Raw genomic sequence first — 26,595 nt, 5'->3', positions numbered from 1 at the left:
GTTAACACTATAGTTCATATTGTTAGATGTTTGATAAGATATTACAGATTTTTTTTTATATTATAAAAAATGTCTGACACACACACACACACACATATATATGCCTTTGTCTTCATGGGGTACCAGGAGTGCCAGGGGTCTGGGCCATCACCTGTACTCACCTGGCATAAAAGGGGCTCTGAGAGCAGCTTGAGCCATTCATTACTAAACTACAACATGAAGAGACCACCGCTGAAGAATTGATTGATTGATTATACTTGCATATTGTTTTCATTAACGTTTTTCGGTTTTGTAGTCAGTGTAGTGTTGTTGTTAACTTGTTTCCCCCGAGTACCCCCCCCCCCCCCTTCGTAGGGGGGGGGATCTCGCCTGCCCTAAATGTAGTTCCTGGGAACGCCACTGTTCCATGATCTGCTGCAGTGCTGCTGTTCAGCCACAGAGAAGAACACCGCTCTGGTTTTGGGCTTTCATGGTCTTTTAAGGTCTTTTATAGGAATACGTGAAGCCTGGCTTTACCATCCTGGCTCGACACAGCCTGGCTTGACAAGGTCTAACTCAGGGGTCTGCAACCTGCGGCTCTAGCCCTTCCCTTGTGGCTCTCTGTAGCTATAGTATAGAAAACATTAAATGGAAATTAAAATTGTATTTATCGTTGCTGTAATATGAGACAGATTCTTACGTGCTCCAATACTGTAAAGATGTGAAGAATAAATAATACGTTTCAACATTTCTGTCAAATTTGCGTCAAAGCCTGCAACACATTTATTGGCGCCGCACCGGCATTAGTGGGCTAAAATAGGTTTTGCGGCTCCAGACATTTGATATAATTTTGTTTGTCCAAAATGGCTCTTTTGACTTTAAAGGTTGCAGGCCCCTGGTCTAGCTCGACAAAGTCGTTCCTTTTCAGCCTGGCTTGGCGTTCATGGAACGGAATAAACCAGGCTGTACGGACCAGACTTTGTCAAACCTGGATTTGACTTAAATCCAGGCTTATTTAATTCTCCTTTCGTGTAATAGGCCCCTGGTCTTGATCAAAATGTACAATACATGCACACAAAATTTGATGTACTTATGTAGCATAAAATATATTGTGAAAATGTATGTCCAGGGCACAAAATATATTTTCCACATACATTTATGACCAATTTCTGTATATTTTGAAAAAGCCATGTAAATTATGTTAGAAAAATAGATAAATAAAATTAGTACTAGATATGTCATGTGGAGTTATAACTTACTGTAGAAAATACTTGAATGGACTACCTTGTAAGTCAAAGTCTGAGTTTGACTTCTATGCTTCTGAGGGTTGCAAGACCTCACGATAGTATTTCTGTAACCAACACTCAAAATATGACATTGCAGCATGGCAATTCCAGTTGATTATCTTGTATTAAAAGAATGCTTTAAAATAATACATGGGTTATTACAATATTCACATTTAGCATTTAATGAGAAGCAGCAGAATATCAGCCCTTAAGTCCTTCATCCTTCTTAGGTCTTAGTTTAATCATCAACATTCACTACGTCCAAACTGCAAGTCCAAATATCAAATATTGACACACGTGTAAACATGTATGGAGACCATCGCAAAAGTCTCCAAATACTGCCAACCCCCCCCCCCAGCCTCACAAGACATTTTCTCCTCTTCATCACGGAGCGCTGGCATTCATCTTCTCCTGGCAGCTGTCCCAGAAAGTGTGCAACCTGTTGTCTTTATTGGCACAGAAGTCGGTAAAGTCTCTGAGTAGGCGGTCGGCCAGCCTCTCGTCTCCCAATACCCCGGTCCGCCAGGCCTTCGTCAGCATGGTGTTGTAGGCCCAGTAGTAACCCGCCCGCTCCTCGCCTCCGAACGCCCCCTGGCTGTTGGATGTGGTTGAGTTTCTGCGACGACGCTGCTGTCCGCTGGAGTACTTCCTCTTGGAATAAGGCAGCTGTAGGAACACGGTGCCTGAGAGAGAAGACCAGAGGTCACCACAGGGATGATGGGCAAACTGATCAGGAAACGAAAAAACAATGCTGTTGAAGATACTAGTAGGGACAACTGTTTGCACTTGGCCAATGACAGGGAAGATCATGGGAGTAAAGAGCGAAGAGATATTTGACCCAAGTCATGGGCTGGCTTTGAATCCGCAGCATTATTGTCAGGTGTGTGTCTACTCTACATGGTATACAAACTATCTGGCCGAGTGATCGTGACACAGAGTGAAACGTCTTTTACATACGGTGACATACCTGTGACATGGATGTACTGAGGCTTGTTCTCTGCTGGGAAATTGAAAGCAGAAGCGGAGAACTTGTCCTGAACGAAGCCAAATCTGATCAAAAGAAAAACACTGCTTTAACGACAGATGAAAATTTGGTGTCTTCAGAGGGTCACCTTTTCATTTATTCTAAGACTCACACATATACCTTGTAAATGATCATTTATGAATTAAAATGTATTCATAATAGATTATTTGCCACACTTACAAAGAGTTTGAGTGACAGTGTTGAAGACTTGTCACGTAGAAATAACCCACCTGTAAAGAATGGACTCCTGAAACAGCTGCATCCTATCCCAGTAAGTCTCTGGTTCAAAACCTGCACAAATATGATGGGAAATCATCTTATTCATCATTTTAATCATTTGTGTCACACCTTTAATACAGACAATGCTGCTCAATGTGCCTTCTAGTGTGTGCTGCAAATATGGTGATTTAATAGACACAGACAGTGCTGATCATTACTAAACAGAAATAAATGAAGAAATTCCAACTTGCACTACGGTGAAGAACAATGCACAATACAATTCAATGGAGCAGCTCACCTTCAAACAGGTTCTCACTGCCGTTCTTTAGCATACACTGGATATGAAGGGGGATGAAGAGTTGGGCCCTCAGTGGATCACCGTACAGATACGATGTTAAAGCAAATGGTACTTCTAGAACCGGCACCAGTAAGAAACCACAGGACGCAGCTTTCCTGTGCCATCCTTGAACCTGAGTATAAAAAAAATACCTAATTATTACACACATAGCATACATTTACAATAACGTAATTATAGCAAACATATATGTCTATAACAGTCTATTGTGAGGTGCGTAATCTATTATGGAAAACATTTATTGATCATACGTTTGAAAATGACATCGTCCATATGTTTGATCAGAACATTAATAACACATTAGGTCAGAGTTTGAGGAGAGACACACTGTAAAATGCTGACAGACATTATGCCAGTGGTATTATTAAGCTGATAACAGATAGGTGTCATGTTTGTCATTATCGTTCAAAAAATATCTTTAAATATATTTCTAATATCTTTTTTAGAATTTTCATTTCCGCTATTGCAGCAAGCTATACATTTTTCTGATTAATTAGATTTTCATTAGGACAAATTTGCATGACTGTTTAAGACCAAACCGAAGCGGGGGGAGGCAGGGCATCCGCTTTACTCCTGAATTATTTTCAGCGCTTCCGACAGTATGACGGAAGCATTTGAAAATTATGTGAGTCAACAGTCTGGCTCGAGAGACTAATTCCATCCGTCCCAACACCAACCCAGGTCATATTTAACTCCACCATCTCAGGTTGTAGGTGTGCTAGTTAGTATTGGGTTTGAATGAATAGCGTCTGAATGATGCCCATTGGCCTAAAATTAAACAGCAGCACTGCTGTATACTTGTTGTGACTACCATCTCAAAGAGCACAGCTGCAGTGACGGCCATCCAGTGCAGCTTGATCTCAAAGGCTGCGTTGAGGTTGAAGTTGCCATGGTAGTAGCAGCTGCACCACTCTGTGCGATCGCTGCGGTTGTTAACATCCACGTCCAAGGTCACCGTCTTCTGCTCTGGGACGGTCGCAGCTGGGGGGGGGAGGAGAAGGAGGGATAGAGAGAGAGAGAGATGGGGGGTGGAGGGAGGGAGACAGAGAAGGACACAGAGGAAGGAACCAAGGGACAAAATAGGAGGAAAGATGGATGGGAAGATGGGCGGAGAGAAAGGAAGTTGAATGAGATGAAAGAGTGAGAGGAGGCGGTGGAGGTTTATGAAGGGTTAGGATGAGAGGAAATTAAAGGTTTGCAACGATGGTTAGAAATGTGTAGTAAGAGCCATTTTAGTTAAGCAGTTTAGGTAAGATATACAAGCTTTCTCTTTTATCAGAACTCTGAAAATAGTAGTAGAGACAGTCAAATGATCCTATTATGAAGTTTTACGTCATTCATAACATCATTCATTTAGTCAGCTTGTAAAATCATTCATTCAGCTCCTATTCAGACTGCCCAGTGAATATACTTTCAGTTTAGGTTTATTCCAGGAACACAGTCCAAAATGCTAGACTGGTTTCCTGTGACATGTCTTGCCAAGTCAGCAGTACAGAGAATCCAAAACCTCAAAATAAATCACTGTCAGCAGTGACACACAAAGGCTTTGGTGAACGAGTTAAGTCAGCGATTAGTAGTAATGCGCAAGTCAGTCCCAAACAAATGTATTGAGATTGGGCCGCGCAGGTCAAATAGGCTACACACAATGTCGTAATATAGACAAAATTCCAATTAAATTAACGTAATAAACTTCCTCAGGCTTATTCCGCCAATTTGCACAGAGAGAGGTTCCTTATTCATTTTGATTCGACTCTTTGAAAGTTATCATGTAATTTCGGTTTCAGCAGGCAGTAGTTTTTAGTTTTTTTTGGTACATGCATATATTCAGTATGATCTGTTCACTCTGCTTACCGTCTGGCAAACGGCATTGTGTTCTGATCCTGCAAGCTCAGGAACAGTTTCTATCCTCGCCTCCCCGGGCCATAAGAGGACTTTTGAACGTAGAAACTGTGATTGAACTCACATCTCACTCCCCCCAACCCCAGTATTCAGTCATCATACTGCATTGTTCACTGATCCCAAATTACAGTCCGCTTCTAGTATAAAGGTATGTTTAATCTTTAGTTTCGGTTTTCAGGTTGTTGGTCAACTTCAGTTAATAAGCTGCCCCTGTGTTTTAGTTGAGCGTCAGTTACAGTGTACTGTAATACGTTGAGTGTGCTGGAAATGTTATACGCATGTCAGTTTTAAAAAGGAAATAGCACTATGCTGATTTTGTGACTCATATTTCTCAAGAAAAGAGGAATTTATGTAAATTCGTAACTTATTTGAGGGTTGGCGGATTGAGTTCGGATCACCGTTTTATGTGCAAGAAAATGGGCTGGCCTGGCCTACGCATTAGCAGTGGTTAGAATCAAGCCAGTGCAGCAATATTCTAGATGTATATAGACATCGGAATGCAAGGGCAGAGCAATAGGAGAGGACATTGCACACCACGGCACTACCGTACCACAGCCAGTACTACCACAGCATGCTCTTAACACACCAACTAGTGCACTGATTGGACAGGTTGCAAACCACCACACACCATGCTTCGACTGGAAAACAATCAATCATCTGATCTTGATCTGATTAATTCATGATTAATGATTAATCAGCCATATGATTGGACAGAGCCACTGCCATTGGTTGTGAACACATTCAATTCTAACTGCAATTAGAAGAGATCTGGGTGAGGGGCTCCACATGCATTACAATTTGGAGTACATAAATACCAGAGAACTGACGTGCAGCCCTTCAGTCAGCCATCAAGAGAATAAGAGTCCAGGCATTCAGTGTCACACACGAATGACATGAGTACAGTTATTTAGATTGTAGAGTCACCGTTAGATCATAAAAGAGGCTTTTTTAAATTAATGAAATCAATTCAGCAGCGATGAAGAGAGCAGGAACAATGACATTCTGTTTGAGGAAGACTCAACAAAAAGGCTCTGATGGTGAGCAGTGATCTAGAGATGGAGGCATGATAATTGTGTGTGACACTTTCTGACTGGATGCAGTCAATCCCAATGGTGGCGACTTCCAGGGAATGCATGCGATTGGGTGGATGGCTCTGTTTTGGCATGGTTGTTGGGAGGTGTAGTGCTGGGTGTACCTAGCAGTGCTGCGGCCTGACTGCGTCCTCCAAAGCTGCGGCTGAAGGAGCTGTGCCTACTTGCGTAGGAGGCAGGCCGGCTGGGGAGCCACGGAAGCAGGAAGGCCGGCAGGTCACAGGGCCGACGCTCCTCCAGCACGAAGGCCACTTCAAACCACTTCCTCTGGAAAAGGGCAAAGTCCTCCATGGCTGCTGCTGACCAGACCCCGGCCGATGTTGGGGGGAGTGGGGATGAGGGGACTGGGATGGAGTTGAGATCGAGAGATGGTCAACTCCTTGCTAAAAGTTGGTGGAAACGACTAATATTTCCCATCATCTTGAAGTTACTATGATGAAGATTTGTTACATTGTGTGTAATTTTTAATTGGGAAACAGATAATTCTTTTTACTACTTGATATTTCCTAACTGTGTTTTTAGTCTATGCTATAAAGCATTTGAGGGATATATCAATTCTATCTGAATCTGATAACAGCTGCACCACAGGTGCACCACAGCTGTTAAAAATGATTTAGTCTGTCTTTGAGTACAACCTTAACGTTATGCCCCCTACAGTACGTCCACTTTTAGATGAAACCCACCGTCTTTCTCTCCTACTATCCTGTAGAAGTAGAAGCCGTAGACAAAGGTTCGCATGGCATCCCCAGATGCATGGGCCACCAGGCCTTCCTCCAGCATCTTCTACACATGCAACATGGAAATAAGGACAAATAGACTCAAAACACAAACAATTCTATAATACTGTACCTCATGTCTGTCATCACGTCCCACAGCAGTTAAACAATTAACTTTACTTTACTGTACTTCACTTTAAGTGAGGGAGTTCAATGAAGAAGTTTGCTTTAGAACTTCATGTAGTGAAAACCATTGTTTTTTTTAAAGGTAGGGTGAGTGATATTTTGTGGTTTAAAAAAAAAAAGAAATGTTAAAAGGTTAAAGCACGATATTCTGGTAGTAATCATTGCTATAGACTAGAGTGTTTGTTCAGTAACAGGGGTCTCCCTGTCTCGCCAACCAACATTTCAGCCAATCAGGAAGAGTACCCATTTATCAGATTTATTTTTGTGTTTATTTAGTTTATTAGTGTTCTGGTACCAATTTTGTCTGCTCATTTCTTTGTGTCATCACTTCCAATTCCACTTGTTTAATCTGTATCCTGATGGAGTTCTCTATCCTGATTGTATAAATTGGTATCCCGACCTGAGAATGCATCTTCTGTTTAATAAAGAGCTGGAGAGACATGGAGACTCTTGTTACTGAATAAAGCAATGAGTACTATCAGAATATAGAGCTATTTAACACTTATTTTCAAAGTTAAACTTACCCTACCTTTAAATCTATACCCAGCGGAGTAGGTATATAGTAATCAATGGCAATATCCCACCCTACAAAATCAGTCAAAGTGTTGTCAATACAGAGGTCTTACAGTACCTGCAAGATTTCTACAGCCATGCCCTGTGTGGCCACGCCCTCCACGTTGTTAACCAACCAATGGACGATCTCAGCGCTGATGAAGCAGTTGAGGGGCAGGCCCTTCTGTTCAGGTAGCAGCTGCACACCTGTCCTGTACACATCACACAGCACAAAAGACTCGCTCACCTTACATGCAACACCAGCAGGGACTTTGCGGTTGCATGATGCAGTTCGCTGCGTAGCTCTCTGATGGGTGTGCTGTATGGACTAACATTTAGCTGACACCTGTGGGCGTTATGGCTGTTAGTCCATTACCACTCAAATAGTTATTCAGGTGTTCTAATCTAAATCAATTAATGTAATTTAACTTAGCAGGGATCATGACAACCCCCTAAATTTGCCTACACTCCTCGTTCTTTTAATTTATTTCACTGTAAATTAACATGGCAAATATGATGGGAAAAGTTCTGTGTCCCCATGTTTCCTCTATATGGAAAACAAAACCAACAAACTGATGGCTTTCCCTCCTTTTCTGCATATTTGTTTTGCAATTTTGGCAGAACACCATATGAACATAACCGGCACACTGGCCACTATGGCTTATTTACATAAAGTTGAAACCTACATCAATACAACAGTATACAAGTGTGACCATCCACTGCATCTGCTCCAGTTCTGCTATTATATCTCAATGTAAATAACCAGAAAAACATCTACAGCACATACAGGAATGTTGTATTTGCATTATGCACAAAGTGGGAGCCTCACGTGGGGTGTTTAATGGCCTCCAGAATCTCCAACAGCGTTGAGGATGAGGATAGAGACAACGCTCCTGTACCAGACTGTCCACTGTAAACCAAAACACACACACACACACAGTAAAAAGGACCCACAGTTTACCAGCCAACAAAAACACAGAAAACGGCCTATCTGCACAACGTAGCGCATCATGAAACGATGCGTTGTGAGCTTGTCAATCTACTATCTTCTTACGTTATTAGTGTGCTTCACAGTGAAGTTGTATGATTTTGTGCATAGACATGTTTTTTAGGTTTTGCGCTACCTCCAAACAGACAAGGCCTCATGCCCCCTGTGATGTTTGGCAATTTGAGGGTCCTTGTAATGCAAATGTTTCAGAGCCACTGCTTTATTCAGTGAGTGACCCACCTGGTGTCGGTGTTTCCACTGAGTCCTGTGTCTCCTGCAGTCTGAGCAGCAGGAGGTGCTGCTGTAGCCCCCTGTGTCTGACCTCCTCTATCCGTGGAGCCGCCTTCAGCAGGTTCAGCAGGCAGCTACAAGGTTGAAGCACCACACAAACACGTAACAAAGAGGGGTGTTTGACTATGACTATCACAGTCAGTCACTATTTCATGCACAAGAACCAACAATAAGTTACTTCAGTGGTTCCCAAACGGTGTGCCACGAGACAACTATACAAAAAGTTGTGGATTTTTTATTGTAAACCAAGCATAACAGTGACTACCTGACTCTAGAACAGCACCGCACACCTACAGTCATGTTGGTTCATCGTTTTGTGGTGCAATTGGCACATGCATGCATGCAGACAGAATGTTAGAGGAATCATAGCAAGTGTGACAGACCAACAACATGCAGCACATACACACATATAGACAGTCCACTAGTCTAACGGAGTGAGTTATGTCCAGAGCCCCTGTTACTGACCTGAGCGTGATAGATGTAGGAGGAACGAGGGCTACGTATAAAGTCCAATATGAAGGCGGTGTCCTGTCAGCATGGGAGGAGGAATGAACCCCAAGATGAAACACCCAACTCCCACAAACACCAGAGGAATGGAAAGATGGAAGCAAGGAACTGATAGCAAAGCCCCATAATCAAATAGCAGAAATCAATTAAATTACCAATGTTACAAATTACTATTGCTTGTAGAGTCTATACTTTCCCCAAAATGCTTTAAATCGACATCATATCAGTTCAGATGTGTTTGATGTCGTTTATTTAACCACTTAAACATGCACGCGCACTGAGACGGACACACGCGCACACATAGTACACACGTGTGCGCGCACACGCGCACACACACACAAAGACACTGACCTTGCGGGGACTATCCACATACATGGCAGTTGTGGTGACATTTGAGGGCTCACTGGCAGATGCCAAAGACTTCCCCTGTTGTTGTTGTTGTTCCTCTAGAGTCCTGCAGACAGAAAGAAAAGCATTTATTGGAAAACGTGATATATCTAAACAAATTGGTTGATTACTAAAATTCAAGTTGTTTCAATTTTGATTCAATTTCTCACTGATGCTTTGAAGTCACTGAATACATGTGCTGGTATTTTGAGTTATCAGAGATTATATTTTAATTATTCATGTGCTCTAGGGCTGCAACTATCGGTTATTTTCTTAGCGATTAATCTGTCGATTACTTTTTGATTGATTAAATAATCGAGAAGGCCGTTTTAAAATAAGTGTATTTTTTACTTAAAATACCTATCTACAAGCTCACAACGCGTCACATTACTATTTGTCACTATTTGTGAACGTTTTGAAAATGTGCACCAATTTGACATGGCCAAAACAGAGATAAATTATTAATAGATTCTTTCTTTTTTATATAATTGATTAAATCGATTAGTTTGATTAACTGTTGCACAATGTGCTTACTTCTGGTTTTGCTCTAGTTCCAGAAGAGCTGATAAGGCTGAGGTGCCTTTCTTTCCAGGAGGGGGCGCTACAGGCTCTGGTGGATATGAGGGGAGGGGTCCAGTCACCTGCAGCCCTTTCATTGGTGTGCCTTTCTAGATCATCAAAAAAGAAAGAGGGGGAAGAGTTAGAGAGATGCCTGTGGTGAAATACGTTTCTTTTCAATGCTTTAAAAAAAACATATGGATTGAGTTATTGATCATTCTATAGTAGCTGGTAATATAAAAGAAAATATTACAAATTTTCATCTGTAGATATCATTACTGTACTGCATCATTGTGACAATGTACTCTAATTTGCTTGAATATAAGTTGAATTATTTGCTATTATTAGCAATTAAAAATGCTCCAAAATGCCAAACATGAAAAGTTTAACAGATATTAAGAAAGAAAAAGGAGCCTTACTCTGTTGATTAAAAAAAAATGCCGTACAAACTTGTCCTGTTTAGTTAATTGTCTACCAAATGTAAAGACATGATTGTCAAATAATTTTCTTCAATTTAACTGAAATTCTCAAATGATTGATCAAATCCAGTGATCACTTTATTCTACAATGTCAAGTCTGTTTACATTGCTACGGGAACTACCTGCCTGAGGAGATCAGGCTTGAGAAATCAGTCTTCTTTTAAATCGCATTCATCAAATGGCGTTTACTTTCTATTATTTGAAATTTGATTGGGGGTTTTGACCGTTAATGTTTTTATACATGTCAAGCCTTCTTGTTTTTTTTTATCATGTTTTTTGTTTATTTGCAGACTTTATTTCACTTGATATTTTCTTCAGTTTTATGTTACGCTATCTAAGTAGTATCAGTATTATTTATTATTATTACTCTGATGATCCTGTCGGAGCGGTGGCGTCTGCGGATGCGGTTTAGACCCTCCAGGAAGCGGATGAAACCGTCCAATAGCATCCAGTCCCCCGTTCCACTCATGGCGGCCCCACTGCCGGCTCCGTCTCCATAAACGTCCCAGTGACCCTCCCCGTCCGCCACACGCCTGGCGCCGCCGGCCGGCAACAACAGAAAACGGGTCCTCCAGAACTTCAAAGAATCGATCAAACTAAGAGAAAGGAAAGGTGGATGAGAAGAGACGAGCAACTGGGAAGTGTCAGATTTGTGTGGTGGACACAGGAAATTACATCAGATTTAGTTGGATAGTAGACAAAGGAAATAAAATCAAATACACGATCAGGAGCTTTGGATTTCACACCCAGGATGTTATAATCACATGAGCAGCACAATACATGATTCCCAATTACAATTATATTTATGATATACGGTACATCTGTTTAAGCGTTTCACCTGTCACAGACAAATTGTAACCCAATGATATTGGCTATTGGGATAAAGAAAACATGTTAGGTTTGACTACAAACACAAAACTTATAATCCGATAAGCAAAGTAATGTTCTGCAAGCTCTGAACTCTGTAGCAACAGAAAACAAATGAACTGGGCACATTAATGACCGAGTACCGTTTACAAGGATATATGACTGTGTGTTTGTGTGTGAGAGCACATTAAGTTTATTTATTGATTTGCGACTCTAAAAATGTGAAAATGTATCCAAATGGACCATTTGGAGAGTTAAATTAGGCCTCAGGATTTTACTACTACTGTGTGTTTGACCTGTGGCCACCTGAAGTCCTCGGAGCCCGCAGAGCAGATGTACTGGTCCAGGTAGTTCCACTTGTACTCCTCCAGTCTCTCGTGACCAAACTCAACCCAGCAGGACAGGAAGTGGGCTTCAGAATGGGGAGGGCACAGGCTGTAGCTGTACTGGATCTGAGCCGACTCGTACGGGTACCTACAAAACACACACACACACACACACACACACACACACACACATGCATACTAGGGGTGAATTCTTTTTGGGACCTTGGATTTACCTTTGTGTGTTTAGTTGATAAAACCTTTAAAATTATAAAAGCTACGTAAATGTACTCTGCTCTCATGCCAGCAGACTGGAGTAGATCCTATGTTTTTAATCAAGAATCGTTTTAAATCAAGAATAGTTTTGAATCGGAAAAAAACGTTTTTTGAATCGAAACAATCATTTTTGAATCGAGAATCGTTTGTTTTGAAAAAAATCTGAATCGTGACCCCAAGAATCGGAATCGAATCGTGAGATAGCAGAAGATTCACAGCCCTAATGCATACATTCATATTATTGCAATTAAATAACAACACTGCTCTCTGTAGAAGAGAGCAGTGTTGGGCACTCACTTGGGCAGGTAACGAGTGACAGTGATAATCTTGTCTTTAAGGCACACTTTATGGAAGGTGCGACCCATACTGAGCCAGTATACACTCTCCTCCTCTTCTGGTCTACGCATACTAGACACCAGACCTGAAAGAACAACAAAATGAATTAGGTAGCTAGAACCTAGACTCAGAAACATGACCGATTAATCAATTATGAGAAGAATCATTCTAACTTATAAAGCACTTTGCAAAACAATTAAAGCAATAATTTGCTCTACATTAATATTACACTGGCAGAGACAGCAAAGAGAGCATGACATAAACACACATAACATGATTAAAACATGAAGCCTTCACCTCTGGAGTACAACGGACTACTGCCGAGAGGTGTGGCAACCGCTGGCTGGGGTTTCCTGTTTGGCTGGACAATAATCTGATAACCCTGCATCAGTCGCTGACAGATGAACTCCTCAAAGACATGAGGAGCACTCATCACTGGAGCCTCATCTTCACGCCTTGGGCAAGGAGGAGAGGGAGCAGGAGGTCCATGTACAGATAGGAGAGACATCAGTGGTTGTTAAATGAACGGAAAGGAGAGACATCAGTGATTATTATAGGGAAATATGATCCGTACAGGTGTATCTTTGTGTTGCGACATCTTTTTATGGAAATGATTCTGCTTGTTGATCAAAATTTACAGCTTGTTATATTAATATAATACAACAACATCCATTAATACTTTCCAAGACACATGTATACTACAATATATACTACAAAGATGATTACCAAGTTACAATTTATAAGCTTAATTGCATGTATTTGCATGTGTGAGTACTGTACATGCATATGCTTTCCTAAGCTCACAACGCGTTGCATCCGCGATGTGTTTGCTGTGAGCTTGTAGATCAGCTATTTAATCATATGACAAAGTATAAATCAGGCATAGATGTGTGTGTGCGCATGTGTGAGTGCATGTGTCTGACCTCTCCAGGTCAGTGTGTGGCAGCAGGTCATAGCAGCCCTCTGTATAATCATTCTGCAGGGCCTGGCGGTCAGGGAAATAGTCGGTGGTGAGAGGCAGGCAAGCCGGTGTGGTGAGAGACTTCCAGTCTACCCCCACCGTGCAGCAGAAACTGGGCACTGTCGGAGGGGTAGACAGCAGCAGGGCTTCAGGAGTACCCCCAACACACACACACACACACAAATGGACACACACGCAACAGGACAAAAAAAAACAAAAAAAGACAAACCAAAACCCCCATGGCAAAGAAATAAAAATACATGCACTCCAAAGGGTGGAGGGTACATGAGGGAGGTGAAGGTGAGGGGAGGGAAACATGGGAGAAAGATACATAGAAGGGTAGCGTTCGAACATGAAACGACAGAGAAAGACATAACAGGGTAGAGACGACATATAGATGGAAAATAGAGACGATCAAAGGAACAGAAACACAGACAGGCAATCGAACGGAGACGGACAAACACAAAAAAAAGAAGAGAAAGAGAAGAACAAGAGTGAAAAGGGGGAAAGGAGAACAAAAACAGGAAAAAAGTTACTTTTATTGGTTTCATTGCATCTCTGCTGATGATTATTCCAGTGGCTCAGGCAGCTATGTGATCAAATCAACACATGCAAAGTGGAGATTTATGGCCCTGCATCAATCAGTGCACAGCTCTGTATCAGACATGTCACTCACTCATGCACGCACACACACACACACACACACACGATAAGCATGTCTTCCGATTTGCACTAAGTGTGACTGAACGGTGAATAAGTACCATCAAAACATCATGCAAACATATACATAGTGTTAGGAAACATACTATAAATTAAAAAGGAATCTACAGCATGAGTGTGTGTTTGTGTGTGTGTGCACATGACAGCCTAGCAGCACCAATAAACCGTGAATTAAAATGTACGATTAAATATAATTTAACATGCAGATTTCATGCACATACTGTATGTATGCAAGTCTTGTTAAATAAAACCATCCAAGGAAAAGAATCCTGGAATAGATTTTATGAAAGGTAGCTTCACAAAAACAAATTAGAAGGTGTAGAGAATAACAGGAGGAGGTAACCAGACAGAAAGAGGGAGAAAGATTGAAATACAGCAAGAGACAGGTAAAGATATTAGAGGGGTTGGGGTAGGGGTTGAAGGTGACTCAGAAACTACTTCAGTATGACCTCTAACCTTCTTTTACCTTTCATAGTTGAGAACCATGGAGGCACGCACAAGCACACACACACACACACACACACCACGTGGAGAAATAAACTATATGACACAGCTCTTTGACGTGCAAGGATTGTGTCTTTCAGTTTTCTCAAGGGTGAGGCTGACTCACTTGGATCGGAGCCACCAGAGGAGGAGTCGTCAAACGAGGCGCCACGATTGACAGGAGCTCCTGTACGGACACAATAATTTACACCCATGTAATTAACGGTCAAATACAAACCATGAGCCTGAATAGTGTTATGCCAGAAATCGTGGAAAATGTTTTACAATTTTAAAGTCTATTCTGTTAACTCATTGAGTGCCAGAATTATTAATATCTATTTCTGGCCATTACGATTTTTATTTTTTTATTTTTTCAAAGTAAAAAAAAAGTGCTTAGGAAGCGAGATACAGCCTTTTTCAGTTGTAAGTTAAAGGGATTGTAGGCGATTCTGAGATAAACAATGAAAAAAACTCCTGCAGTTCGTTTCCCCGACCACCAGGGGGTGTCGCAGGGAGGACTTCCATAGAGTAAGGAGGCTTCTAAACGGGCCATGCCGAATATGGGTTGCTTTATATGGATACAATTCAAGGAACTGCCCACCCCTGCCGGTTCTCCGAATTTTTATTTTTAAATAGGCTCTTTCATGACAAATTGACCACATATATGAAGTTAAACAACTAAATTCTATCCAAACGCTTTTTGAAAAGTAAATTATGTGCATCAAAAACGGAGTTTGAGAGCATTTTAAAACCGAAAGTAAAAAGTTCACACGGGCACGGACGCGCACGGATGCGCACATGCGTGCGTGAATTTACGCACCGGATACCCGGATGTGTAACCTAAATAGTAGGGAAAATACGGATTTCAGAAAGAGGAGTGTTTTTCAATGCAGGAAAACACCCCAGCATCATTATATAGTGGCTGATAGAGGGGAAAAAATGCAAAATATATAGATAGAGGTATTTTTCAAATATAGGCTTAATGTTGCCTACAATACCTTTAAACAAGGAGTGGATGGAGCTGCAAATCTTCAGATCATTTTTTTTTGTTTGTGTTTTTCTATTTTTTTCAAAAACACGTTAATGGCACATTGCACCATAGCGCTTAAACACGTGAAACACGTTAATGGCACTCAATGAGTTAAGCATTGCATCACGTTGTAAGCTTGTTGTAGATCGGCTTTTTTCGTTATTTTTGTGCGACACCGTTGTACAAACGAAATCGATTGTCAATTATTTAAAAAGATCGATTCGAATTATTTCACGATGATACGTACAAAATAAAACAAAATATCAAATACTTCTCAATTATTCAATTAATCAAAAAAGGTAATCCATAGGTGCAGCCCTAAAGCTATTCACTATTGTTGTGAATGTGTACCAGTGTTGTTGTTGCTCCCTGTGCTTCCAGTGAACTCCTCTATCCCTCCACTGACGTATAGCCCGTTGTCCCCCATGTGCCGAGATCCTGTCCGCCTGAACAGAATTGTTAAAAGAAATCAGTGGCTGCAGTCATAGTGCCATGCCTCGTCAACCTACCTCGGCTATGTCTCATTTGCAAGGAAGTTTCTGATTACTAGTTAGGAATGTTCCTTATTTAGTTCCTTATATGAATTGACAATCAAGAAGAAAGCCGGTAATGTAAAGTTTGACAAAGCTTTACCTCCAGTTGCCATGGGTGGTTCAAGGGTGGTACAGATGGCTGATCGCTACACCTTAGTGCTGTAGTTCATCTTGCACCACGGCAATTACACGCCAATGTGTTTTTATCCCAGCCAATGCCATCGTCCCACCCAAAACCCGCTCTTTACTAAGAGTAGGGCTGTTTGAGATGGTTGTATATCAATTTAGAAAAAGGGAATGTCCGCACAAAGACGGGAGAGCAGCCTATCGTGTGCGGACATTCCCTTTTTCTTCACTTGATTATTTTTGGGTCCAGCACCGGGAAATGGATGTGCATATCCTACCCCTTTTTTGTATATCAATTACACTCAGAACTGAAATAAAGAAATATGTCAGAACAAAGAATGTATATTATTCCATTATATTTTGTAATTTATTTGAAAATAACCATATATAATGATCATGGGCCTCGCCGCATGGGATATCTTATGCCACCAACGTACCACAAAGCAGGCGTTTTCAGAAATAATGCTACATGCAGTAAGTCTTGTAAATAGGAAGCGCCCTTGCAAATAAGACCAAGCCACATGTGAAACTGTAGGTGGGTGTGTCTAACCTTCCAGTGGCTTCATGATAGGCCAGTTCCAGGAGCTCAGCTGAGGTGTGGGCAGGGTCTCTCTGCTGGCTGCCCTGTAGCTCAGCCATGTTCTGTCTGGTCTGATGGTGGATCTGAATGGCCTCTCCAGACGGACCTGAGGTGCAGGAACAGTTAACCACTGATCACACGCTGGCCATTATTCAAATGTGATTATGGTTAATTAACGATGCTGAGCTGTACAGATTCAGTGTATTTTCTGTCTGTATGTGTCAGGTCAAGTAAGTTTATTGGCCATTTCTACTAAATTGCACTTACAAAAGTGACCCATTAAACAAATAAAAATAAATACATGGACAGATAAACAGTACAATTATAATTCTAATGTAAGGACAATAAAAATCAATAAACATCTTACTAATATTCAACGGTGTGTTTAGTAAATGTATAAGATGGGGATTAAAAACTGTTCCTAAATATCTATTTAACGGTGTGCGTGCGCTCACCAACTGGGAAGGTGTGCATCCAGCGCCTGCGGTTGGATGTGAGCTTCATGGGCATCCGTGAGGGGGCGAAGGGGTTGATGAGTGCCCTCTGAGGGGTGTAGCCTCCTGGACGGATGTGCAGCGTTGACTCAGCGCTGCCGACCGTGAACCTGCCAGGAGCGCTCGAGTCCCGTTGAGACTCCATCATCTTCTCCAGCAACTCTGGGGGAAAAAATTAAGCGAGAGAGATTAGAAAAGGAATTGGGGATAAAGTGTTATTTATCTATTTGTAACCAATACAATCTCAGAGTTAAACAAGAAAAAGTGCGTCTCCACCAGCTCAGGTGGGTTATTGTGGGCCAGCAATGATGATGGAATGTGAAGAATCAAACAGATTCATCTTGATCACATGACTATAGAGATAATGTGTCATGATTTGAGGCATTTTGTTAAAAACGGGCCACTCCTGTAAACTTTAGATGTCAATCTTAGCCAATCACGATGGATTATGAAAAATCAAACAGACCCATCTTGATCACATGACTATAGAGATCATGTATGTACCGATTTGCGTGAAATTCTGATAAAATCTGAAGGAGTAATATATATTTTTCTTTTTACATAAGTCGGCCTCCTGGTGGCGCTATAACAGGCCGATCTGAAAAATTCAGGGCAGGGGTTCTGCTCTGGCATCCAGGGAGTGTGCGTGCATTGTTTCGCTGTTAGCGGCCCAATGGTGCCAGAGATTAGCTGGTCACAGACATACACACATACACACGCACACACACTCATGGACGGACGGACAGACAGGGTGCACGCCTTCGGCCTGGCGGAGAAAATTAACACTGAGGATTTGACTGTGCAGAGACCAAGGAAGAGTTACCTCTGGTGCTGGTGTATCCCAGGGAGCTGCTGACCTCGTACTGGGCTGGGGGCAGGCGGGGGATCAGCAGGATATTGGAGACAGGCCCCAGGCTGTCATCTGAGGCCAGGCTCCGCTGCTCATCAGGGGCCACAGAGCGACATGGAGGGGACGCCCCCATACCGCCGCTAACATCAACTGAACCCCAACTCTTCCTTCCACTCGATTCTTTATCTCTGCCAATCCTAGGAAATGAATCACTGTTATTTATTTAAGACTATAAGGTCTAATAGACTGACTGCTTGATTTGTTTTGTTGGTCCATAAGGGAAGTGTTTTTCAAAGTGGGTTCCAGGGACCCTCAGGGTTCCTTGAGGGGATTCCTTCCTGGTCTGTAACTTTGAGAGTGTACGAAATACGAATGGAACCAAATGGACCCTTACAGGTCCATTTGGTTCCATTCATACACTCTCCGAGTTGTGGGGATTCCTTTGAATTAAAAAGGTTTGACAACCAGTCATTGCATTAGAGAAATGGTCTTATGCCAGACAGACAAAACAACAGATCACACACATAACCCTGTCCAATGAATGTGCATGGGGTGGTCAGAACCTGAAGTTGGTGCTCCTCTGAGTTCGTGACGGACCAGGAAGTCTGAACACCAGAGCATCATGGGCATCGTAGTCCACCTGTATGGGAAGGCTGTTGTCGGATTCCTTTGGGGCACAGAGAGCTGGAGGAAGTCACAGGGTCAGTTTGATATGCAAGAGTTTGTTACATTATAATCTATTTTATAGTCATTATAATTCTATGCATTGCAAACCCACCCACAACCCACAAATGTGATTTTTAGTCTTGTGAAAAACATTTTACAAATTGTATTTATAATAATTATTATTATTAGATTATTGCATTAAAAGGCAAGCAGTGATTTCTTACTGTGATCTCTGCTGCTCTTGAATTTTTCTGCATGGAGCTTAAAAAAAGAAAGAAAAAAAGAATCATGTTATGACTTCTGTTGATAATAAAAATAAATGTATGGCAATTTATCCACATTACTGCAAAAGCTGTAGCGGCATTCTGTACCTTGCGGCCCGCTAGTTTAATTCGAGGGGTGAAATAGCTGCAGGCGTTCTGGCTTTTGGAGGTGTAGAAGCTGTGAAGGGGTGACACCATGAATGCAGTGCACAGTTTACTTAAGACTATTAAAGGTGTCAATTAATTCCATCATTTGACTTTTAAAATATACTTATTAAGACAGAAAAGCAGAGAGAAACGAGAAGGAGAGAGTAGAGAAAACAGATGATATGTCACAGTTCATGGGCAGAATTCAAATGACATCACGATTACCTCCGTTAAATATGGTACTTGCTCTAACTGGCTGAACCACCAGTTTGAATTAATTCTACAATACAATTCGTTCTGTAAATAAATGTTTTGCCCATCCAATGTGTTGGCATGTTATACTGTCTTGCCTGTGGTTGATCCAGTGCGGCAGGTTGTAGTCGTCTCCTAGACGGGAGTCTCCGGGCACTGTCCTGTTGTGCAGCTACATAGTAGGAGACCAATGAACATCAGTGACCAATGTAATCCATTCCACAACCGCGGAGATGAGGGACATAGTGTCCATTCAATCTGAGAAGGTGTGTATAAACTGGTTCAAGTTACACAGCTGCCCTATATGTTCTACCCTTACTGAACATCTGGTTTAAATGGAGGAGAAAAAAAGAGATCAGACTACCTACTCCCTGTCTTGAACTTGTAAAAAATACTTCATTAATAATCACTGTTTCATCAAGAATAGCTCTAAGGACCGAAACGTTGATTGTTATTTTTTTTTAAAGTCAGCGTGCAGGATCTTCTTTTTTTTATGTTTGGACTATCCTGTTGTCCTACGCACCTGTTGAAGCAATCTTTCCTCTTGGAAATATATGTAGAATTTCCAAAAATAAGTAATCTCAGCTAGCAAATCCCTATCTTATAGCGCTCTTATCTATGATCTGTATTATCTCGGATGTCTTACCTTGAACAGCGGTACTGCGTGCAGCGGCTGCTCCCCCATGCACACCAAGTCCACACCAATACCTGACACAGGAAAACAGGTTTCATCAATAACGTGAAGTCTCATAATTATGAAATTATGATAATCACTGTATTCATTATAACCACAGTTCCACGTGTAGATCACCATTGTCAATCATGCGCTGCTTGGTGAGAATCATAAGGAGACGGTCCACTTCAAACACTCCCACCCCTGGAGTGATGACCACTGACATCTGGCCCGTCCGGTCAAAGTTACGGTTGATGTAATGCTTGTCAAAAACTGTGGGAGGAGAATTTTCAATTGTGTTAATCAAATGTATCAATGAACCCGTTTCTACCACTCAACATGTTGATGTTATTGTATGTTTAAGTAGGTTTGTGTTTTTGCTTATTTCCTAAATAAGATTCAAGCATGCAAACAGCCCCGAGGTGAAAAAGGTGACAACATGTTGTTTTCTTTGGGTCAGGTGTCACACAATTGCCCTATTTGGATTCAAAACGGCTATTGTAGCTGAAAACCTACAAGTTTACATGTCTGATTGACCCGATAATTAAATATGGACATTCACAAGGAGTCCAATGTCAGGTGAATATTCTTTTAGGACTGATCAGAAGTCAGCTGCTAGACACTGATGTCTATGGTGATTGCTTCGACACATGAGTGATCAACAAAATGCTCTATGTGGAAAGAAATAACTGCAAGTTGTAAATCATCTCTCTATTTAGTGCATAATTAGAGTACCAACCATTGAAGGAGAGGTTAATGGCCTCCAGGTAATTCCCCTGAGCAGCAGTTGAGTTTTGACCAGAAGGGAAACCATCTGTTGGGAAGAAACACAACACATGGACTCAAAGGCCAAAATAACAAGGAAGGTATCCATCAATCAATGACAGAAAGGCCCTCATTCATTCAGTACCTGCTTCCTTCAGCCGCACCAAGACAGGGTACTGGATGAAAAGCTTCTTGATGGTGACCAGTAACGTGGTCCACTCTTCACGTCTCTCATTCTGAGCCACTACCCTGCACACAACAGGACATGATGCTCCAAACATTTACCAAACTCCTTCCGCAGTTAATTTGACGTAGTCAGTGATTGCTTGCTTGCTTTGAGGCAATGCCTGGTCAAGCTCAGCATCAACTCAGGATGTGAGAAAAGCAAATAATGTTGTACTAAAGATTAAAGAAGGATTCAGTGTTGTGCATCACACACACTTTTAAAATGCTTAACTGGGTGTGATAGCAGTCATGAAAACGTTTCCAGGCAGGTGATAATGCATTGAGGACACAGAGCACATGAAATGCAGAATTGAGTTCACCTGTAGAAGTCTTCATAAAAGCGTCCCTCGTGATCCTGTCTGATGGAACCTCTCAGGATCTCTGGAAATTCCTCTGATAACAAAGGAAAAGAATAAGTCATATATGCAGCTGTCATGCAAATTCAGTGATATATAATGCACTGTATTTATAAATCATAAGCTCACCCATCGTTTTCGCGTTGTAAAACGTACGCGAGAAGAGTACGACTGTCACTTCATGACTGCAATTCTTCTCCTGAAACAAGTCGATTATCCATCATAAGAACGATCTCTTGGATGTACAGAAATGATTGCAAGGCTTGCTTGAGAATTACAAACAATGACATGAAACAGTGAAAATCGCAAACCTTCCATTTGGCAAAAAGGTCAGACAGGAAACCATTTACTGCCTTTTCAAAGTACAGGTCACCTGAAAACAAAATATTCAGATCAGACCATAGCTTTGCCTACTTCAATTCTCATTCACCCTTATGCTATTGAATAGAATCACAGTCTCAGACAAAGCAATCTTGCAACGTTTAAACTCATAAATAAGGTGAGGATCAACTAACCATAAATATCAAAGTCCCACATTTCACAGCTCATTTGGATGAAGATGTACACCATTGCAGATGTTGATCTGAACACCACCTGCATAACAACACAGTGTCACAGTTATACAGTTGAACATACAGTATGTCAATCCCCCTTGGTCTTTGAGCTACACCACATGGTCCCTCTCACTGATAACCCCCACAGTTGCCTGGGGAGGATGCAGAATTTTCTTAAGAGCAACTATCTCTATTAGGGCTGGGCGACATGGACCCGTAAAATACATCATTTAATCGCCCGGCAGGCACCTAGGCTCCAATTTAGCCTGACAGCGAGTCACGGGTTCAAGTCCCAATCCCGACGGCCTTTGCTGCGTGTCACTCCCCATCTCTCTCCCCCCGTTTCCTAACTGTACTATCAATAAAAGGCATTAAAAAAGCCCTGCCCCTAAAAAAGGGAAAAAATACATCATTTATGCCATATCACGACATTAAAGGACGACTTCACCGATTTTCAACCTATCTTCATATAATTGGTCCTCACTAATACTCATGATAAAATGGTAAAATTATTTTCTACTTGGTCTGTGTCTCATAGGAGGACTGTGGACAGTCCAGAAACCTGTCTACCAGTGACATCATCGTTAGGCATGATTTTTTTTCCAACAAGATTTCACATTTTGTATTTAGATTTTTATTAACACGAGAGCAATGGCTTCTTTTATTGCATTGCAACTTTCCAGGAATAGAAAGCCTGCAGTTTCTATTAGCTTGGATTCCCCATTGATGATGTCACTGGTAGACGGGACTCTGAACTGTCCACAGCCCTCCTCTGAGACACAGACAGAGTAGAAAAAAAATGTACCATTTTATCATGAGTATTAGTGAGGACCAATTATATGAAGATAGGTTGAAAATCGGTGAAGTCGTCCTTTAACATATCCAAAATCCCAGAAAAGATTTAGTCTCATTCATATCATGTCACAATATCGATATAATATTGATATATTGCAGAGCCCTAGTCTTTATCATTTTGCTCCGGTTTCTTAACTTTTTACCCTTGATGTTTTTCAACCAAGCACCTTTTCAAGATGTGCATGTGACTACAAGACCTATTTTTATCCCCCTTTATATTACACCCTCCAAAGTTATAAAACACAAACACGTGAAATAAAAATACACAGCGAGTTACTCTAGCACTGATTAAATGCTGTGTGAATCTGCCTGCCCTAATATTGATACTCAATGTGGTGAATACAAAATATCCAAACACTGAAGAACAATAACACACCACTAGATACTGGTTAGTGAGTTGTACATACATACTAGACATGTAACATACTGTACAGTACGTACATTACTGTGACACAATCCATACAGTATGTGGTTTATGTCTTACCCTGGTGTCTTCACTGATGTAGCCACAGGTTACTTTCTCTCCCTTCACCCATAATTCACTGGCCTGTGCTCTGGAGAGAGGAACACACAGTAAGTATCTTTATTGATCCTCTCAGCACAGAATTGTTCAATAAAAACACCTTCATTACAGTAGGCTACTTGGAATGATGATGATTTCCTTCTGGATAACAGCATCAGCTAAAACGGCTTAAATGTAATAGTCATAATCAATACTCAATGCCTACCTGATTCCAGCAAATTCCACTTTCTGTGTCACGTAGGCACAGGTGCTGACCTGTAATGTGCATGGTATAATATAAATGCTCAGGTATACATAAGCCACTATGTATATGCAGGCATGTAAATGCACACACACACACGCACGCACGCGCCTCACCAAACTCTTCTTGAGTCTCCACATGTCTCCTCTGCCGATATACTGGTCTTTGAAAGTGAGCTCCACAAGGTCAAGTGTAACATCCTACAAGAACAAAGCTTGTGAGTGCTCCTGTTCAGATTAAACGGGCTCCAGGGGTGGAACTAAGAAGCACAGCCAGACACACAATGTACCTTAGGATCTACGATGTTTACAATGACATCCTGGTAGGCCCGCAGTTTGAAGGCTTGTGCTACGGTCTGGTCCACACTGATTGTCTCTGGAAAAGAACAATGCATTCAACACAGTTAAGATATATTTTAAGATATTTTTTAAAACTATTTTTGTTTTTTATTAGAGCCCTCAAAGGACATTTCTAAAGATCACAAAGGACAAAGAACATACTGGTTAGTGGAGACACATAGATGCCCTCATTATGTTGTCAACAAGCAATCCAATTATGGTTTTGACTAATGAGGGGTGTTTCTGAAATATTGCAATCTTGATATTGATATTTATATATTTATTGATATTGTATTTACCTTTCTGAAGGTCTTCTTTCAGGCTCTTCACCTGCAGCAGGAGAGGGCTGGAATGTAGAGGAGAGAATGATATGTGCGCACTTGATTCTCAACCTTTTTTCTTCAAAGGCCCCCCAATTTGATATGCAGATTGGACCACGGAACCCATTTGATACTATTTATCTCTGGGACCCCAATTTATGAACATTTTTATTGTTGGACATGATTTGGTCTGATATGGTCTGTCATTTAGTCCACAATTCCCTTTCGTGTCTTTTACTCTAGGTATAGAGATAGCAGTGAAACTCTGATAAAAAATAGACATTCTTGCATTCTCTAGTTGTATTTACTTGTACAGTACATGTAATAATGGTGAAGATAAACTACAACCACTTAGTTGGGGACCCCCTGGTGATCCTGTATCAGACAGGATCACCCCCCTCCCCCCCCTCTAACCCTACCTTGACAACTACTGATGTAGAGTATTTTATACAGCTCAAGAATTAAATAAGTTGATATGCATGTCTGTCACCTGTATTCATCAGTAGGTTGTGCGATCTCAATGATGTCCCCCACACTGACTTGAGGGAACACTTTTGGGTTGACAACCAACTCATCATCTGTTCCAGGATAAAGGTAATTGATGATTCACCTCAAATATTTCAAAAGGATTGAATAGCTAAAGGCAAAACAGCTGCCCAATACTACACATTTATTTGTCAAACTTTTTTGCTAATTTTCATATTGCATATTCTCAATATTGTAAAAAGAACACGAAAATAAAAACAAAAAACTACACAAAGTGTCTTAGTATAAACAACACATCAACATAATATTACTTACCACTTCCACCAAAGCCTTTCTTATGCAATACAAGCTTATATGATTTATTGGTCTTCATGACGAATCAGCTGAGGAGAAATCAGTAATTTGGAACATAATCACTAGGCTACTCACAGTTTTATGCAGAATATTTACGCAAAGTCTTTCCAAAGTAAGTACCAATAAGTCAAGTACAATTTTGAGGTATCTTTACTTTAATGGAGTACTTCCAATTTTCTATACTTTTACTTCTACGCCACTACTGTACATCTCAGAGGCAAATATTGTACTTTTACTCCACTATGATTATTTGTAGATTTTGATTATCATTTAGCCTTATTTACACTTGGGCTATTTGAAAATAGCAGATCTACAAGCTCACGAGCTCGTAGATCTGCTATTTTCAAACTTTGTGTATACATATTGAACTTGTGAAATGTTGACAGTCTGCATAATGAGTACTTTTACTTTTGGTACTTTAAGTATACTGTGATGCCAATACTTTTCTACTTTTAATCAAATACATTTTGAATACCAGACTTTTACTTGTAACTGAGTATTTCTAGATTGTGGTATTGATACACAGAAGCACACAATGTGCACTTCTTTCACCACTGGTATAGGACGACACATGACACATAAACACGACATACCTGCACAAACACAGCTGCACATGGAAGACAAGCTGTCCCGTGATGTTGACATTTAGCTTAGCTGCTGCACTAGCATCCTGCTAAGACTATAGGAGAGACAGGCAGCCATGGCTTCACAACAACAATGACACGCAACTCCAGTATTTAGGTTTTTACCACCACTTTCCTTCCCAATGCCTTCTCAATCACATGAAACAAGCGTGAGTTTTCACTGAAAGTTGCACTGAAAAGCTACAGACAGTCATGTGTCATGTCAAGTCAACTAACAACAGAAGAATCTAGCTACTTCCTCAAAAAAATGGGAATCCCGCCCACTCACCAGTCGGTGATTGGTTAGGTGCATTTGGATAAGTGATACTGATTGGACAACTCTCCCCCTCTCTCCTCTTTCTTTAATGTGGGTGGTATCCAGTGGTGGGAAAAGTACTCTAATTTGTTTTACTTAAGTAAAAGTATCAATACTGCAATGTAGAAATACTCTGCTACAAGTAAAAGTTTACTTTTGACATTCAAATTTTACTCGAGTAAAAGTACAAAAGTATTGGTATAAAAATGTACTTAAAGTACCAAAAGTAGAAAGTACTCACTATGCAGAATGTCCCATTTCAAAAGTTTTCTAAAAAGAAAATAGCAGATCTACAAGTTCCCAATGTGTCGCATCGCAACGCATTGTGTGCTTGTAGATCGGCTATTTTCAAATGGCCGAAATGTATATAGGGCTGAAGTGGTTAATGTATGTTTTGTAATAATAATCCAAATCTACAAAGTAACAAGTAACTTAAGTTTTCAAATTATTGTAGTGGAGTAAAAGTAATGAAAATTGGAAATACTCCAGTAAATTAAAAATACCTCAAAATTGTACTTAAGTACAGTACTTGAGTAAATGTA

General features: G+C 41.0%; 1 protein-coding gene across 4 annotated transcripts; it reads right to left on the bottom strand.

Moving 5' to 3' along the window:
* Positions 1 to 260: 260 nt before the first annotated feature.
* depdc5 (DEP domain containing 5, GATOR1 subcomplex subunit) lies at positions 261 to 25,984 on the bottom strand. Of its 4 annotated transcripts, XM_080440811.1 has the most exons (43): positions 25,708 to 25,984; positions 25,076 to 25,143; positions 24,765 to 24,852; positions 24,254 to 24,300; positions 23,906 to 23,991; positions 23,733 to 23,816; positions 23,581 to 23,630; positions 23,337 to 23,406; positions 21,959 to 22,037; positions 21,755 to 21,816; positions 21,573 to 21,642; positions 21,408 to 21,480; positions 21,008 to 21,111; positions 20,837 to 20,911; positions 20,236 to 20,370; positions 20,071 to 20,132; positions 19,523 to 19,596; positions 19,134 to 19,203; positions 18,987 to 19,023; positions 18,660 to 18,780; positions 18,070 to 18,293; positions 17,208 to 17,408; positions 16,723 to 16,858; positions 15,865 to 15,959; positions 14,611 to 14,670; positions 13,243 to 13,426; positions 12,617 to 12,774; positions 12,281 to 12,404; positions 11,691 to 11,858; positions 10,885 to 11,113; positions 10,015 to 10,148; positions 9,445 to 9,547; positions 9,052 to 9,114; positions 8,536 to 8,660; positions 8,137 to 8,217; positions 7,387 to 7,519; positions 6,537 to 6,636; positions 5,958 to 6,197; positions 3,675 to 3,844; positions 2,807 to 2,978; positions 2,520 to 2,580; positions 2,233 to 2,315; positions 261 to 1,948 (listed from the first exon to the last, which is right to left on the bottom strand). In XM_080440811.1, the coding sequence occupies exons 2-43, from the start codon at positions 25,131 to 25,133 to the stop codon at positions 1,650 to 1,652; spliced, it is 4,788 nt and encodes a 1,595-aa protein (XP_080296937.1). In that variant the 5' UTR covers positions 25,134 to 25,143; positions 25,708 to 25,984; the 3' UTR covers positions 261 to 1,649. The 4 variants fall into 4 exon arrangements, with proteins under 4 accessions (XP_080296937.1, XP_080296938.1, XP_080296940.1 ...); XM_080440812.1 differs by lacking the exon at positions 9,052 to 9,114 and having other exon boundaries at positions 262 to 1,948; XM_080440814.1 differs by lacking the exons at positions 261 to 1,948; positions 2,233 to 2,315; positions 2,520 to 2,580; ... (12 more) ...; positions 12,281 to 12,404; positions 12,617 to 12,774 and adding an exon at positions 13,817 to 13,869 and having other exon boundaries at positions 13,365 to 13,399.
* Positions 25,985 to 26,595: the final 611 nt, after the last annotated feature.

The sequence above is a fragment of the Gymnoscopelus braueri genome, assembly GCF_963280865.1.
Source record: "Gymnoscopelus braueri genome assembly, chromosome: 10".
Lineage (NCBI taxonomy): Eukaryota > Metazoa > Chordata > Actinopteri > Myctophiformes > Myctophidae > Gymnoscopelus > Gymnoscopelus braueri.
This window is presented reverse-complemented; position numbering and strand designations above follow the sequence as displayed.

Bases quoted from the DNA above. Each gene is read 5' to 3' on its own strand.
- depdc5 (XM_080440811.1), bottom strand. From the start codon at position 25,133: ATGAAGACCAATAAATCATATAAGCTTGTATTGCATAAGAAAGGCTTT. The intron at 23,992-24,253 runs GTAAATACAATA...GTTCTTTTCCAG, and splicing joins GAAAGAAGACCTTCAGAAAG to AGACAATCAGTGTGGACCAG. The intron at 2,581-2,806 runs GTGAGCTGCTCC...ATATTTGTGCAG, and splicing joins CAGTGAGAACCTGTTTGAAG to GTTTTGAACCAGAGACTTAC.